Source organism: Anolis carolinensis, unplaced genomic scaffold, assembly GCF_035594765.1.
Source record: "Anolis carolinensis isolate JA03-04 unplaced genomic scaffold, rAnoCar3.1.pri scaffold_53, whole genome shotgun sequence".
In the NCBI taxonomy this organism is placed as follows: domain Eukaryota; kingdom Metazoa; phylum Chordata; class Lepidosauria; order Squamata; family Dactyloidae; genus Anolis; species Anolis carolinensis.
The window spans coordinates 25173-42972 of NW_026943862.1; the positions used below are offsets into that span (position 1 = coordinate 25173).

Here is a 17800-nt window from a genome sequence, read left to right on the forward strand (position 1 = left end):
ACTGGATAGCTTCTGGAGTCCCTTCCTAATGTTTCTTCCTTAGGATAGACTGGATAGCTTCTGGAGTCCCTTCCTAATGTTTCTTCCTTAGGATAGACTGGATAGCTTCTGGAGTCCCTTCCTAATGTTTCTTCCTTAGGATAGACTGGATAGCTTCTGGAGTCCCTTCCTAATGTTTCTTCCTTAGGATAGACTGGATAGCTTCTGGAGTCCCTTCCTAATGTTTCTTCCTTAGGATAGACTGGATAGCTTCTGGAGTCCCTTCCTAATGTTTCTTCCTTAGGATAGACTGGATAGCTTCTGGAGTCCCTTCCTAATGTTTCTTCCTTAGGATAGACTAGATAGCTTCTGGAGTCCCTTCCAAATGTATGATTCCCCCTTATCTCTCCTGCTTCTTGAAGGCTCAACCCAGCCCGACTTGGGGGGCCAGTTTGGGGCGCACATGGAGGGAAACTGGACCCCATGCTTTGTGCCAGGGTTTAAGGAGGAAGGAGATATCACCAATTGCATGAAAGATATAAAAAAGATATGAGGGTTGGTTTCGCAACTAAAAAATCAGAACTGGAAAGAATATGGGAAAAGGGAAATAAAGGGTTAATATCCAGATTATACAAATACATATTAAGTTATAATATGGAGGATAATACAGTCAAGACAGTAATGATATCCTGGGCCAAGGACCTAGGTAGGCCAATAGAATTGGATAACTGGGAGTACCTATGGAACAAAGAATTCAAATTCACAATATCTGGATCAATTAGGGAGAATCAATATAAAATGTTTTATAGATGCTATATCACCCCAGCAACATTGGCAAAAATAGATAAATCACAACAAGGTATTTGCTGGAGGTGTAGGAAACAGAAAGGGACATTCATCCACATGTGGTGGACGTGTATGACCATACAGGCATTTTGGGACAAGGTAATTAAAGAGACTAATAAAATGCTACATAATAAGATTAAAAAAAGCCCAGGATTGTGTCTATTAGGTCTACATAGAGAAAACAATAACCAAAAGGACCAAGAAATATACCAATATAGCTTTGCGGCAGCAAGATTGACCATAGTCAAAGACTGGAAAGGGGAAAAAGGTTTAACTAAAAAGGATTGGAGAGAAAGAATGCGGGAATATATGCTAATGGCCAAACTTACCAACAATAGGAAGAACAAAAGTAATGAGGACTTTTTAGAAACATGGAAGCTGGCCATAGCATATCTGAATAAGGAGTCAGTAACATAGAGGAGTTCCATTAGGAATTTAGGGTTACTATTAACAAGGATATATAAATTGGCTTAAAGGCTTCCTAGTGCTTCAGGGTTGGAAGTCATGGTGAAGGGTGCACGGGTGTGGGGAAGGGGTTTTATTTTATGTGGGATAGGGGTTTTGGGTGCGTGCAGGGTTTGTTGTGTGTAATACGTTGTATGTTTTTGTTTTGTTTGAATGTTAGGGTAAACTCTTATATTTAATTTCTAAAAAAAAAAAAATGAATAGAAACCTGGATTGAGAGTGGTGGATGACATGTGGAAAGAGCAGTTCTATATGTTTTGAGTAACAGATAATAATATGTACTGTGTTAGAATTGGCAGGCTGGTTGACTCATGTAGATATGCATGTACATTTCAAAATGATTGTTATCTGACTATATTTGCGATAATTTGCTGTTTTGTTATGTAACGTTTCATTAATAAACTGTTTACCCACAAAAAAAAAAAAGGAGGAAGGAGATCTGCTTGGGTTGGGAGCCTTGTAGTCCCAGTGGGCAGAGCAAGGCAAGAAAAAGCTAAGCAAGGCAAGGCTCCCCCCAACAGACCCAGCCCCCTTCTCCTCCTCCTCGGACTGCTCCCTCTCTCTCTCTCTCTCTCTCTCTCCTTCCCCGAGGCGTTGTTTGCAAAGGCGGCGGCAAGGCGAGGAAGGAGAGAGTCGGGGGGGGGGGGGGGTCTTGCCTTACCTTGGTGGGTCTTCTTGCCTGGGTTTGTCTCCCACTTGTTGCCAGAGAGGAGGAGAGAAAGGAGGAGGAGGAGGCGTTCAGGCAGCAAAGGCACCCTTTCGTGGAGGGAAGCCCAGCCCTCCTCGCTCTCTCTCCTTCGGGGCTGAGCCTCCATCCCGCCCCCTCCCCAAAGGACAGACCCTCCCCAGGGACCGAGGAAGGAAGGAGGAAGGAAACAAGGAAGGAAGGCAGGCGAGCAAGCAGAAGGAGCAGCAGGCGCCGGATCATGGTGGAGAACACCCGCCTCGTCGCCGCCAAAGCCGCCCTGGTAAGTCAAAGCCCCTTCCCTGGGGGAGAAGGAGAAAGAGAAAGAGAGGGAGGGGTCTGCCCTTTATTTGGGAGAGGGGTCGAGCTTCCCCTTGCAGCCCCCCGGGGAGAAAGTGCCCGAGAAGGAAGGTGGGCTCTTTGGGAGAGGCGCAGGTCAGGAGGCGCCGGGGAACTTCCCAGGAGAAGCAAAAGCCCGGAGGTCTTCATGGAAAGGTGGGGCAGGGATGCCAATCTGGATCTTGATCCCAATCTGGATCTATTCGGTGCCCCCCCCCCCCGCCCCCGCCCCAAGCAAACGCCTTTCCTTCAGCTCCTCATTCAGGGAAGCCCTGGGGAGGCACAGGCAGGATTGGATCCCAAGACTCTGGAGCTGTTTTCAAGGAGATGGACGCTGGGTTCCAAAGAGAAAGGTCTTCTACCCCCAGATTTGAATTTTCTCGTTTTTAAATCATGAGCCATTCCTTTCAGTCCCATCCTGTCAAGCGGGGAAAAGGGCGAGGCAAGTTGGGAAAAGAAACTGGTGGCACACTTGGGGTCCCAAGCCCAGAAGGTTGCTCCCAATCTGGGGGAAAAGTGAATCATAATAATAATTTAAAATATAAGAGCAATAATAATAAGAATAAGGTTCCAATCTGGAGGAATAGCAAATAAAATAATAATAATAATAATAATAATTAGCAATAACAATAATAATAATGATAAGGTTCAAATCTTGGGGAAAAGTGAACAATAATAATATGAAAAATAAGGTTCCAATCTGGGGGAATAGTAAATAAAATAATAGTAATAATAATAATAATAATAATAAATAGCAATAACAATAATAATAATAATGATAAGGTTCAAATCTTGGGGGAAAGTTAAATAATAATAATGAGGCGGAGGAGAAGAAAGTTGATCTCAATCTGAATGATTATTATTATTAATAATAACAATAGCAATAACAATAATAATGAAAAGGTTCTATTCTTCGGGAAAAGTGAAATAATAATGAGGAGGAGGTTGTTCCCAATCTGGGGGAATAGTAAATTATTATTATTATTATTATTATTAATAATAATAATAATAAATAAGAGCAATAATAATAATAAGAAGAAGGTTCCAATCTGGGGGAATAGTAAATAATAAAATAATAATAATAATAATAATAATAATAATAATGATAAGGTTCAAATCTTGGGGGAAAGTGAAATAATAATGAGGAGGAGGAGGAGGAGGAGGAGGTTGATCCTAATCTGAATGATTATTATTATTAATAATAATAACAACAATAGCAATAACAATAATAATAATTATAAAATTCCAATCTTGGAAAAGTGAAGCAATAATGAGGAGGAGGAGGTTGTTCCCAATCTGGGGGAAATAGTGAATTATTATTATTATTATTAGCAATAATAATAATAACAATAATAATGTTCCAATCTTGGGGGAAAGTGAAATAATAATAATAATAATAATGATGATGATGATGATGAGGAAGAGGAGGAGGTTATTCCCAATTTGGGGAAATAGTGATTATCATTAATAATAACAACAATAATAATAATACAGTAGAGTCTCACTTATCCAACACTCGCTTATCCAACGTTCTGGATTATCCAACGCATTTTTGTAGTCAATGTATTCAATACATCGTGATATTTTGGTGCTAAATTTGTAAATACAGTAATTACTACATAGCATTACTGTGTATTGAACTACTTTTTCTGTCAAATTTGTTGTATAACATGACGTTTTGGGTGCTTAAAATATTCGCTTATCCAACGTTCTGCCGGCCGTTTACGTTGGATAAGTGAGACTCTACTGTATTTCAATCTTTGGGAAAAAGTGAAACAATAATGAGGAGGAGGAGGAGGTTGTTCCCAATCTGGGAGATTAGTGAATTATATTATTATTATTATTATTATTATTATTATTATTATTAGCAATAATTATAATAAGATTCCAATCTTGGAGGAAAGTGAAATATTAAGGAGGAGGAGGAGGAGGCTGTTCCCAATGTGGGGGGAATAATGAATTGTTATTATTATCAATAATAATAATAATAATAATAATAAGGTTCCAATTTTGGAGGAAAGTGAAATATTAAGGAGAAGGAGGAGGAGGCTGTTCCCAATGTGGGGGGAATAATGAATTGTTATTATTATCAATAATAATAATAATAATAATAATAATAATAATAAGGTTCCAATTTTGCAGGAAAGTGAAATATTAAGGAGGAGGAGGAGGAGGCTGTTCCCAATGTGGGGGGAATAATGAATTGTTATTATTATCAATAATAATAATAATAGTAATAAGGTTCCAATTTTGGAGGAAAGTGAAATAATAATAACAAGGAGAAGGTTGTTAACTGTCTGGGAGAATAGTGACTTGTTGCTGATGTTGTTGCTATTATTATTATTATTATTATTAGCTATAATAATAATGATGATGAGGTTCCAATCTTGGGGGAAAATGAAATAATAATACTAATAATAATGAGGAGGAGGAGGTTGTTCCCAATCATGGGAAATAGGGAATTATTATTATTATTATGGATAGCAATAATGATAATAATAAGGTTCCAGTCTTGGGGGAAAGTGACATAATAATAATGACTAGTAGAAGGCAGTTGCTCTCTACCTGGGAAAATAGTGAAATAATAATAATAATAATAATAATAATAATAATAATAATAATAACAACAAGTGATACACTTGGGTTATCAATGCCATTTCCTAATTGGGTCTATCATAAAAACATGGGGAAAGTTTATTAAACTACTATTAAACTTTATTTTTGCCGGAGGGACATCCTATAGCACATTTTACCATAGTTTTGCCATGAATATCTGCTAGAGTCTCAACCCATTCCAAAGAGCTTGTGGCAGGCACAAAAACAAAGATTTTTGGAGTAGAAGGACTATGATTAAACTTTGTTTTTTATGGGAGGGACAGCCTACTACAGAACATTTTTGCTCTAGTTTTGCCATGAATATCTGATAGAGTCTCAACCCATTCCAAAGAGCTTATGGCAGGCTCAAAAACAAAGATTTCTGGAGTAGAAGGACTACTTTCCAAGTCAGGAACGCACAATTGAGCAGGAAATAATACTTTCAAACCAGGAACAGAACATTTTTTCAAATTTTGTCAGATAGCGTAATCATAGGGCTCCCAGTCTTGGGAGATTATTATTATTATTTAATTAATAATAATAATAATACGGTTCCCAATTGAAGAAAAGTATAATAATAATAATAATAATAATAATAGTGTTTGACTTGTGATTTTGTGATACAAAATCCAGAATATCTATTTTGTTTGCTGTGTCATAATAATAATAATAATAATAATAATAATGAGGAGGAGGAGGAGGAGGAGGAGATGGTTCCCAATCTTGGAGCAAAGTGCACTGGATATAATAATAATAATCTACCTGTGGGTAAGCAGCAACTTCGAGCTTAGTTTTGGGGATGGCAAGGGCGACCAGAAAGACTTGGAAGCCCCTTCCCAGGCCAGTGGGGATGTGAGGAAGGATGCCATGAAATCTCAAGAGTCCCAGAAGGAGAAGCGGTTTGGTGGAGACCTTTTTTTGGGGAGCAGGCGAACCCGTGCGCACCAAGTTTGGCAGGCGCGACTTGGCGTGAAAAGGGGATTTCTTTCTTGTGGGATGAATGGGAAAGAGGGGAAAGTGTTTTCCTTGTACGTTTTGGTCTTTTGGTTCAGGGCACACCCAAAAAGGGAAGCTTGGGCGCAGCGGGGCGCGCGGGGAGAGCGCGCAAAAAAGGGCGCACGCGTCACGCGTGCGCCCTTTTTTGCGCGCTCTCCCCGCGCGCCCCGCTGCGCCCAAGCTTCCCTTTTTGGGCTTGATAAGAAACCTGGGACGACCCTCTCCACGTCCATCCCCTTTGTGAGCCCCTGCTTCCCTTCTTTCCGCCTCCTTTCCCCCCTTTTCCGCGGTCCCCCCCTCCCCTCTCCAATCCCGACTTGGCGCTCTCAGTTTGGCTTCTCTTCCAAGACCTTGGATGTTTTGCAATGGCTCCTCATGGCTCCCTTGAGGAATGATTTATCACAGCATTACATCTGCCTCTCTCCTTTCACAATGCAAACAAAATGGGGCGAAAATAAAAATATATAGTACAGTAATCCCAGAGAAAATCGCACCTCAACTTCCTGAGAGTCTGAACAAGGTCTTGCTTTCGTTAGAGTCCCAGGGAGTCTCCTTCTCTGGAGGCTTGGAAACCAAAGCTGGATGGCCATCTGTCAGGAGGGCATTGTTTGTGTCCCTGGCTGGACTAGATGTCCCTCTAGAGTTGGTATCTCTATATCTATCTATATATATAAAAGAGTGATGGCATCACGGCAGCGGACAAAACAACAAAGGTAAACACCCCACAACCTCGAAAATTGACAGAACAACCCCTCATCCATGCCTCTAGGTTGATAGAACAAAAAGAATAGAAAAATGAAGTCCTAATTAGAAGGAGAGGAATAATTGTTTTTATCCAATTGCTGCCAGTTAGAAGGCTAAGCTCCGCTCACTTGGTCTCCTAGCAACCCACTCAGCCCAGGGGACCCTTTACCTTAACTACCACCAATTCCTCAATACTTTATTTCCCATACCACCATAATTCGCCACAGCAACGTGTGGCCGGGCACAGCTAGTATATATATATAAAAGCAGGGGTCCCCAAACTAAGGCCCGGGGGCCGGATGCGGCCCTCCAAGGTCATTTACCTGGCCCCCGCCCTCAGTTTTATAATATATTTTTATATCAGTTTTAATAATATAATATATTGTATATACATATAATATTGATAATAATCTTATGTTATACAATATAATACTAATAGTAATACCATATAATAATATTAATTATATGTTATATATTACATATTATAGAATAGTATAGTGGTATAGTTCAATGTAGTAATATATAATGCTAATATTGTGTTATGCTAATAATATAATATATCGTATGTACATACAGCTGCTCTGAGTCCCCTTCGGGGTGAGAAGGGTGGGATATAAATGTAGTAAATAAATTTAGTAAATAAATAATTAATTTTAGACTTAGGCTCAGCCAAAGTCTGACATGACTTGAAGGCACACAACAACAACAACAATCCTAATTAACCTGACTATCTCATTGGCCAGTAGCAGGCCCACACTTCTCACTGAAATCCTAATAGGTTTATGTTGGTTAAAATTGTTTTCATTTTTAAATATTGTATTGTTCTTTTGTTGTTGTTGTTGTTGCACTACAAATAAGACATGTGAGGTATGCATAGGAATTTGTTTATATATATATATTTTCAAATGATAATTCGGCCCCTCAACAGTCTGAAGGATTGTGGACCGGCCCTCTGCTTTAAAAGTTTGGGGACCCCTCTATAAAAGGGTAATGAAATTTCAGCCTAGAACAAAACAACAAAACTACACATCCCAGAAACACTAAACTTGGAAGCACAACCCCTCATCCATGCCTCTACGTTCATACAACAAAAAGCTCCAGCTACTCCAGAAAACGGCCAGGCTTTGAGACTGCAAGGCTATTCACTGCTATTCCACCTGGCCAACAAAGGATTCCCAGAAGCCACAGCAACGCGGGGCCGGGCAAAGCTAGTATGATTCTATTACTTTTAGCTTCTCCCTCTTCGCACAGATTTAGCAGCAAAAATGCCGGACAATAAGTAACTACAGTAGAGTCTCACTTATCCAAGACCCGCTTATCCAAGGTTCAGGATTATCCAAGGTATTTTTTGTAGTCAATGTTTTCAATATATCATGATATTTTGGTTTATTAAACTACTATTAAACTTTGTTTTTGCGGGAAAGGCATCCTCTAGCACATTTTGCCATGAACATTGGATAGAGTCTCGACCAATTCAAAAGAGTTTGTGGCAGGCACAAAAACAAAGACTACTTTCCAAGTCAGGAACGCACAATTGAGCAGGACATAATACAGTAGAGTCTCACTTATCCAAGCCTTACTTATCCAAGTGTCTGGATTATCCAAGCCAAATTCGTAAATGCAGTAATTACAACATAACATTACTGCGCATTGAACTACCTTTTCTGTCAAATTTGTTGTATAACATGATGTTTTGGTGCTTAATTTGTAAAATCATAACCTAATTTGATGTTTAGTAAGCTTTTCCTTAATCCCTCCTTATTATCCAAGATATTCGCTTAGCCAAGGCTCTGCTGGCCCGTTTAGCTTGGATAAGTGAGACTCTACTGTATATGGATTTACAGTATGGTCATAACAATACACAAGCATTTTGAGGCATTTTCACCCTTAAAGGTGAAGGAAAGGAAAGTTTGTAATCCTATTTATTTATCTTGTCAGAAGCCAACCGAGGGTACAGTTATAATAATAATAATAATAATAACTTTATTTTTATATCCCGCCTCCATCTCCCTGAAGGGACTCGGGCGGCTTACATGGGGACAATCCCAACATCAACTTAGGTTAAAACACAAACCATGAATTAAAACAATATGACAAAATGAATATAAAACGACATTTTTTGTGTGTCAGGAGCAACTTGAGAAACTGCAAGTTGCTTCTGGTGTGAGAGAATTGGCTGTCTGCAAGGATGTTGCTCAGGGGATATCTTGATGTCTTGATGTTTTACCATCCTTGTGGGAGGCTTCTCTCATGTCCCCGCATGGAGCTGGAGCTGATAGAGGGAGCTCATCCGTGCTCTCCTCAGGTTGGATTCAAACCTGACAGTCTTCAGGTCAGCAACCCAACCTTCAAGTCACAAGGCTTTAACCCACTGAGCCACTGGGGGCTCCATATAAAATGACATAAAACACATCAAATGCTTTAAAACCCTAGACATAAAATACATGTGCAGGGAAAGAAACTTGTGCAGAACTCTGGATAGGGCTCATAAAGAGTATAAAGGCGATCAGGAAAGGGTGAAGGGATGGTCTTATTAAAACATTGACAGCCTATAAAAATGTGATAGTGATAAAGTGCAATAGGACATTGTAAACAAGCTGGGTATCTGACGGGATTGTTCACTCAAAAGCACATAGGAACATCCATGTTTAGGATATTAAGGCTCGCGTGGGTTCATAGGGGAGGAGGCGATCGCTGAGATAATCAGGACCTGAACTGTTTAAATACTTTACAGTGGTAAAGTATTTAAAAACACAAACAAAGTTAAAAATTTGGCATGATACTAAATGTCCTTTGACCACTAGCTGGCCACTTGGAGTGTCTCTGGTGTCGCTGTGAGAAGGTCCTCCATTGTGCATGTGCCTCACTGGAGCATGCTTGCTCCATCAATGTTCAACATTTACTCAAATGATCAGCCACTTCCAGAAGGAATAGAAAGTTTCATCTATGCTGACGATCATGCCATCACCGCCCAAGCAGGGAGCTTTGAAATGGTTAAACAGAAGCTCTCTGAAGCTTTAGGTGCTCTTACTGCCTATTACAGGGAAAACCAGCTGATCCCTAATCCATCTAAAACACAGACGTGTGCTTTTCATCTTGTAATCCTGAAATAATAGGAACTGGGCTCAAGGTCAAGAACCTGCGGCAAGACAACATATAGAATCGTAGACTCATAAAATCGGGAGGAAAATGTCATGCAGGAAATTCACAACCAAAGCTCTCCCAACAGAAGACCAGCTTCTGTTTAAAAGCCTTGAAAGAAGGAGTTTCCATTGCACTCTGAGGCGGAGAGTTCCACTGCTGAACAACTTCTTACTATCGGGAAGTTCTTCCCAAAGGTTCAGGTGGAATCTCCTTTCCTTTGGTGCACTTTATTCAGTCTGTTTTTAAATTTTTGTGCTTTAATCATGTTATTAAGTTTTCTATTTTACCTGTCTATGTTAATGTTTGTTTTTATAATTTGCACATGTCTTTGCACATTTGATGTATTTTATATTGTTACTGTTCTATCCGAGTTTGTCCCCTGTAAGCCGCTCCGAGTCCCTCCGGGGAGATGGAGGCGGGGTATAAATAAAGTATTATTATTATTATTATTATTATTATTATTATTATTTCTTGGAATCCTAGACCCCTAGAGTTGGAAGAGACCCCAAAGGTCCTCCAGTCTTAACTTCCTTCTGTTAGGCAGGAAAAGCACAATTAAAGCCCTCCCAACAGATGGCCATGAAGTCTCTGGTTGAAAGCCTCCAAGGAATTCCCAGGCAGCGGCAGATTCCACTGCAGAGCAACTCTTTTCTTCAAGAAGTTCTTGCTAATGTTGAGGCGGAATCTCTTTCACTACAGTTTCAATCCATGGCTGTGTCCTGGTTTTTAGAGTAGCAGAGAGCATGGAAATAATTGATGTTGGAGTGCTTGGGGGAAATGGAACTCGTTTTAACCCCTTGTTTGTCTCCTCTCTCTCCGCAGGCTGCAGCGGCCGCCTTTTCCTCTTCCTCCTGCTCCTCCTCTTCCTCCTCGGGGGTCTCCAGCTGCCCCATGACGGCGGGGGCCCTGCGCCTGGAGGCGGTGATGGAGAACCTGCAGCGGGCGCAGGCGGCCAGGCTGAAGGAGGAGGCCGAGGAGAAGCGCCGCCGGGCCCAGGCCACACGCAGCTACGCCGCCTCGGTCGCCGCCCAGCCCGCCAACTCCAACGCCCACCATCCCCAGCCCCGGCAGACCCACGCCCTGCCGCCTTTGATGCCCCTGCAGACCTGTGGAAGGGGCCCCGTGGCTGGCTCAGGCGGAGGGATGGGGCGGGTCGGAGGGACGCCCGGGCCCCTGAGAGCCCCTCTGCAGAGCATGCCCAGCCAAGTCCCGGGACAGCACTGCCGAGCTCTAGAAGAAGAGGAGGAGGAGGAGGAGGAGGAGGAAGAAGAGAGGAAGGAGGAAGAGGAGGAGGAAGAAGAGGAGGAGGAGGAAGGTGAAGAGGGTCCCAAGGCAGAGGCTGAAGAAGAGCAGGCCAACCTCAACTGCAACGCCACCACCGAGGCCTCCGGTCCCCTGGCAATCCGCCCCGTCCCAGAGCCACCGCCACCTCAGCCCCACGAATGGACCTACGAGGAGCAGTTCAAGCAGGTAGGAGATGATGGGGTCTCCAACCCTTCTCATGGACCCTCCCTTTGGAACGTCTCAGTCCTCTTGCCCCAGCCTCCTCTCCTTGCTTGTCCACTCCGTCCACTCCCTGCCTTGCCCTTGACCCCACTGGTCACCCTCTCCCCATTGCCCCTCTCACTCCCCTGTATCCCCCTTTGGCCCCTCTTCCTATAATCAGGGCTGGAATATACATGGTTAAAATGGGATACTTGCCCCGGACTGGTTCCTTTCTTCTGCCCAACACCCTTGGTCTCACCTCAGTCCGCTCCCCTCCTGCCCCACAATCTCCCCATTGTCCCTCAGCCCCCTCCCTTGTGGTCCCCTCCTATCCCCTGCCTCTTTTGCCTCATTCAACCTCCTCTCCGTAACCCACTCCCCATTGCCCTTTCCAGTTCTCTTTGACCCCTTCAACACCCTCAGTTTTTTTCTTCTTGAACCCCCACCCACTCTTATTTATTTATTTACTACATTTATATCCCACTCTTCTCACCCCGAAGGGGACTCAGAGTGGTTTACAAATCAAATGAACATACAATACATTATTAGCATAGCACAATATAAGCATTAAATTACTATATTGCACTATATCATTATATGGTAATATTATTAGTAATATTACATTTAATATATAATATATAATTAATGTTATTATATTGTATAATTAGTAGTAAGGTAAAGGTAAAGGTTTCCCCTGACATAAAGTCCAGTTGTGTCTGACTCTGGGGGTTGGTGCTCATCTCCATTTCTAAGCCAAAGAGCCAGCGTTGTCCGTAGACACCTCCAAGGTCATGTGGCCAGCATGACTGCATGGCGCGCCGTTACCTTCCCACCGGAGCGGTACCTATTGATCTATTCATATTGGCATGTTTTCGAACTGCTAGGTTGGCAGAAGCTGGAGCTAACAGCGGGCGCTCACTCCCCTCTCCAGGTTTGAACCTGGGACCTTTCGGTCTGCAAGTTCAGCAGCTCAGCGCTTTAACACACTGAGCCACCAGAGGCTCCTTATTAGTAGTCTTGGGCATGGCCCCATGTAAGCCGCCCCGAGTCCCCGTTGGGGAGATGGTGGCGGGGTATAAATAAAGTTTTATTATTATTATTATTATTAGTAGTATAATATTGTATTTTATTATAATATTATTATCAATATTATATGTATATACAATATATTATATATTTATAAATTATTATAAATTATATATATTTTTGTTGTTGTATATATATAGCCTCCTCCTCAGCCTCCTCTTAGCCCCTTCTGCCCCCTCCCATTGACCCAATCCACCATCCACTGTCCATCCACTATCGCCTATCTGCGCTTATGACAAAATGTTCTATGTGGTCCTATTGTTATGTTATGTTGCTATGAGTGCTGAAAGGGGTTGTTGTTATAATTTTATGTGACTTGCTTATACTTATGTACCATTTTTACTTGCTGTATGTTATATGTGTGCCTTGGAGTGCCTTCATAAGCCGCCCCAAGTCCCTTCGGGGAGATGACGGCGGGATAGAAATAAAGTTTGTTATTTATGGTTAATATTGAACTACAGGGAACTACTGATAAACTGCAGAAGCCTTTCAGAAATCTCTTTGGGGGCGGCACGCAGCATGGTGTCTGACCACCAGAGTCGGCCCTAGGTAATTTTCAAGTGTAAGCAAGCAGTATTTTTGGCAACCCCCCCCCCCCAAAAAAAACAACAACAACCAATCACTCGTTTCTCTCCTCCCAAAAGCGCCGGCTCCCTTTCTTGCAAGAAGGAAGCAGGCGGGCGCTTTGGGGAGGAGAGAAGCGGCATTTCCCTCCCTCTGGGCTCCTGAATGCGCCTCAACTGCGCCCCCTAGAGGATGGCGCCTTCCGCAAATGCGTAGTTCGCCTACCGCTTGAACCGCCCCTGCTGACAACTGCAATGGTTCCACTGCCCCCCAAAACAGCCTTCCTTTGCTCTTTGGGGGAGCATGAGCGCACATCTTGTTGTGAGATGCTACAGCTTTTGGGGCCCTTTCCATTGTCTCGTCGCAGGGGCCTCGCTGTGGCCTCTCCATCAGAAGCAGGTTCGCCATGGCCAGTCCAGGGGTCCTCCAGAAACCTGTCTTTGAGACCATATCTCCTTCTATGAACTGGTGCGGGTATTGGGATCTGCTGGGGAGACTCTTCTCTTGATCCCACTACCATCTCAAGCGTGGTTGGTGGGGACGAGAGACAGGGGCTTCTTGGTAGTGGCTCCTCGGCTCTGGAATACCCTCCCTAAAGAATTTAGAAGAATTTCTTCAGACAGGCTTTTGACTCTGTGTAATCTATCGTCTCCCCGATGACCCACCAATTGTGCCACTCTGCACTTTGATTGTTACTGCAGATAGACAGCTTTATTCACAGGTTCTACTGTATTTTAGGAAATTTTATAATTTTATTATTCTTATAATTTTATTAGTGGGATTTTATGTGTTGTTTTTATATTTATGCCATTGTGTATAAATTTATGTATTGTTGTTTATATGCGGTAATTGGAGTGCTTCTGTGAGTTGCCACAAGTCCCTTCAGGGAGATTCTGGCGGGGTATAAATTATTATTATTATTATTATTATTAATAATAATAATAATAATAATAATAATAATAATAATAGGCTCATTCTAAAGTTTGGTGTCCCTTCTGTTCATTATGAATGCTCTTCTGGTCTCCGTGAATTGGGGATCCCCAAGCAGCTCCCAAAGCTTAACTGAGTTCTGTTGCAAATGTCTTAGGGATACAACCCTTTAAAAGTTTTAAAAATCTTTTTACATATTTGAAACCAATCTTGAGATGTGCCTGGAGTCCAAGTTTGGGAAGAAAAGGAGACACAAATAAAGCAAAATTTAACAACCACAACAAATCAAAATGCCTTTTTTCTGTGCCTTCCCAAGGTTTCTCTGTCCGCATTGAGGTTTCCCCCTTGGCACTTCCATCCCCAAAGTATTGTTTATTTGTATTCTCGGTTGCAAGATTGCACATATACAAATTCTATTGCCTGACTGCATTTTGAATATGCTAACTGTGCTTTGGCTGTTGGTTGGTTGATTATCTTTTACTATCTTTATATGCTTGTTTTTATATGTTTACATGTTTTAAAATGCATTTGATATCGTATTTTATGTTGTATTTGGGCTTGGTCCCCATGTGAGCCGCCCCGAGATCCTTTGGGGAGATGGGGCGGGATACAAAATAAAATTGTTGTTGTTGTTGTTGTTGTTGTTATTATTATTATTATATTGTATGATACAGTAAACAAGATAGATATGCTGGATTTCATTTCACAAAATCACAAGTCAAACACTTCCCAAATGTCTAGGGCTGTTGTTGTTGTTGTTGTTGTTGTTGTTGTTGTTGTTGTTGTTATGTGTAATTTTTTAGCCAATAAGCCCATTCGTTAAAGCTATTTTCCCAGCAGAGACATGGCTTGCAGGTCCCCTTCCCTTCACCTTTCACTAAATTAAATCTTTTCCAAGCCCTAAAACAGGTAATTCAAGACTGTGATGTTTGTTAAAGAACGCTGCACCTCGGAGCATTTATCCCAAACTATTATTTCACGCATTTGCCACAATTGCAAACTTTCCACTTCGGTCTTGTAGTTGGTTGATGATAAAAGATAACCCTATCCTTTTTCTAATTTTGTAAATTTCCATTTACAGTTGCATTTCAAAACCGGCATTTGAGGTCTGGGAGTAACTCTTCTCTTTCTATTGTTATTAGTAGAAATGGCACCCCGATGTCCTATGTCTTCCATTAATTGATTCTGTGATTCCAAATTGGGGAAAAGGCTTTTTAGTGCTTGTGCTTCACATGGTAAAGGTCTAATTGACATAATTCTGGGTTTCTTCCGGTTGCCTGGGATTCCTCTTAAAGGATTTCCAACGAAGCCACCTGTATCTCAAGCTCGTTTGTAGGTAAACCCCAATCTCTCTCAGTGGCGATTCCAAATGTAAGGTGACAGGTCTTCCAGGGACGGATTGCAAATGCGTCCCCCATGGTTTGTGTTTATTCTTGCAAAGGCTCAGCTCTCTTGCATCGAGATATACGCCTTTTCCCGCAAGAATCATAGGCATCCTGCAGGTTTATTCCTGGACCAAGCTACCTTCTCAATATCTTTCATTCCCGTTCCCTTATCTTGGATTCCGAAATCTGGAATACTCCAAAATCCGAACTCGACCATTTACTGTAAGATGGAGAAGTCTACATAAATGCCTCTCTCCCTCTTTGTAGATTCATTGCTTCGTGTCTTCTCCTTACTTTATTCTTTTGTGGTGGTTTTCTCATAGGACCACCGTTTTGCACTCTTAGGCTTAATAGGATAAGTCCATTGTTAATGCCTACTTACTTGTTCAACTTACTCCTTACTCCACAATGATACAGTAGAGTCTCACTTATCCAACACTCGCTTATCCAACATTCTGGATTATCCAACGCATTTTTGTAGTCAATGTTTTCAATACATTGTGATATTTTGGTGCTAAATTCGTAAATACAGTAATTACTACATAGCATTAATGTGTAATGAACTACTTTTTCTGTCAAATTTGTTGTATAACATGATGTTTTGGTGCTTAATTTGTAAAATCATAACCTATTTTGATGTTTAATAGGCCTTTTCTTAATCTCTTCTTATTATCCAACATATTCGCTTATCCAACATTCTGCTGGCCCGTTTATGTTGGATAAGTGAGACTCTACTGTATTAACTGTGTTGTCGAAGGCTTTCATGGTCTGAATCATTGGGTTGCTGTGAGTTTTCTGGCTGTATGGCCATGTTCCAGAAGCATTCTGTCCTGACGTTTTGCCCATATCCATGGCAGGCATCCTCAGAGGTTTTGAGGTCTGTTCGAAATGAGGCAAGTGAGGTTTATATATCGGTGGAATAATGTCCAGGGTGAGAGAAATAACTCATGTCTGTTGGAGGCAAGTGTGAATGTTGCAACTGATTAGCATTGAATAGCCTTGCAGCTTCAAAGCCTGGCTGCTTCCTGCCTGGGAGAATCCTTTGTTTGGAGGTGTTAGTTGTTTCCTGTCTGGAATTCCCCTATTTTCTGAGTGTTGTTCTTTATTTACTGTCCTGATTTTAGAGTTTTTTTAAAAATACTGGAAGCCAGATTTTGTTCATTTTCATGGTTTCTTCCTTTCTGTTGAAATTGTCCACATGCTTGTGGAGTTCAATGGCTTCTCTGTGTCGACTGACATGGTGGTTGTGAGAGTGGTCCAGCATTTTTGTGTTCACAAAGAATATGCTGTGTCCAGGTTGGTTCATCAGGTGCTCTGCTGTGGCTGACTTTTTTGGTTGAACTAGTCTGCAGTGCCTTTTGTTTTCCTTTATTCATGTTTGGGCAATGCTGCTGCATTTGGTGGTCCCTCTGTAGACTTGTCCACAGCTGCAAGGTATATGGTAGACTTCTGCAGAGGTGAGAGGATCCCTCTTGTCCTTTGCTGAACGGAGCACAACCTCTGAGGATGCCTGCCACAGATGTGGGCGAAACGTCAGGAGTGAATGCTTCTGGAACATCACCAGACAGCCCGGAAAACTCACAGTAGTTCCCTTTGATTGCCATGTGGTTCCTTACTTATATTTAAGTGGGTTCAAGCTAAAGTTTTCTCCACATCTCCATGCCTTGGCTTCTTCTTCCTCCTGGCACCTGCTCTTCCTTCTTGCTGGATTTCTATCGATTCTCTTTTTGTTTTGGAAAGAGAAGGAAAAGGGTTGGAAAGGTGTACTCACAATGAGGACTTACCTCTTAGGTCTCTGGAAGCTGTTTCGAAATTGCAAAGGGATACGAATGGCCCTGTTGTGTATAACAAACGTCCTGCCAGTGTGAATGGTAGTGAGGCAAGCAAAGAAATGGCAGGCAAAGGGGTATGGGATCCTCTCCTTGTTGTTGTTGTTGTTGTTGTATTGATGACTGTATTCTAAGGTTTCTGGATGCCATTTAGGAATTGGAAAGGGATACTAATGGCCCTATTGGGAATACAAATTTCCAGCCTATGTGAATAGTAGTGAGGCAAGCAAAGAAACGGCATGCAAATTGGTATTGGATCCTCTCCTTGTTATGTGTGTGTTCTCAAGGCATCTCTGGGTGCATCTACATTGTTAGAATTAATGTGTTTTGACCCCACTTCAACTGCCATGGCTTGACAGTGGATTATCTGTTACAAGACCTTGAGCCTCCTCTGTGAAACTGAACAAACTATAACTCCCAAGCATCCAGTCATGGCAATTAAAGCAGTGTCAGATTACTGTATATACTCGAGTATAAGCCTAGTTTTTCATCCCTCTTTTTAAGACTGAAAAAGCCCCCCTGGCTTATACTCGGGTGAGGGTCCTGGTTGGCATATATTTGGGTCAGCTTATACTCGAGAATATATGGTACATTTATTATTTTTCTCTATTATTATTGGTATTATTACATTTATTATTTTTCTCTATTATTGTTTCTACTATTACATTTATTACTCTATTTTTATTATTATTATTAATACATCTATTATTTCACTCTGATCTTATTAT

At 41.7% G+C, this 17800-nt stretch overlaps 1 protein-coding gene across 1 annotated transcript in view; it reads left to right on the forward strand.

Moving 5' to 3' along the window:
- Positions 1 to 1936: 1936 nt before the first annotated feature.
- Positions 1937 to 17800, forward strand: part of LOC103281725 (AT-rich interactive domain-containing protein 3A) — a gene marked incomplete at its 3' end in the record, with an annotated part of 92388 nt that continues 76524 nt past the window's right edge. Inside the window, 2 exon segments of the mRNA XM_062966958.1 lie at positions 1937 to 2258; positions 10616 to 11263. Of these exon segments, the coding sequence (XP_062823028.1) occupies positions 2217 to 2258; positions 10616 to 11263 (690 nt within the window).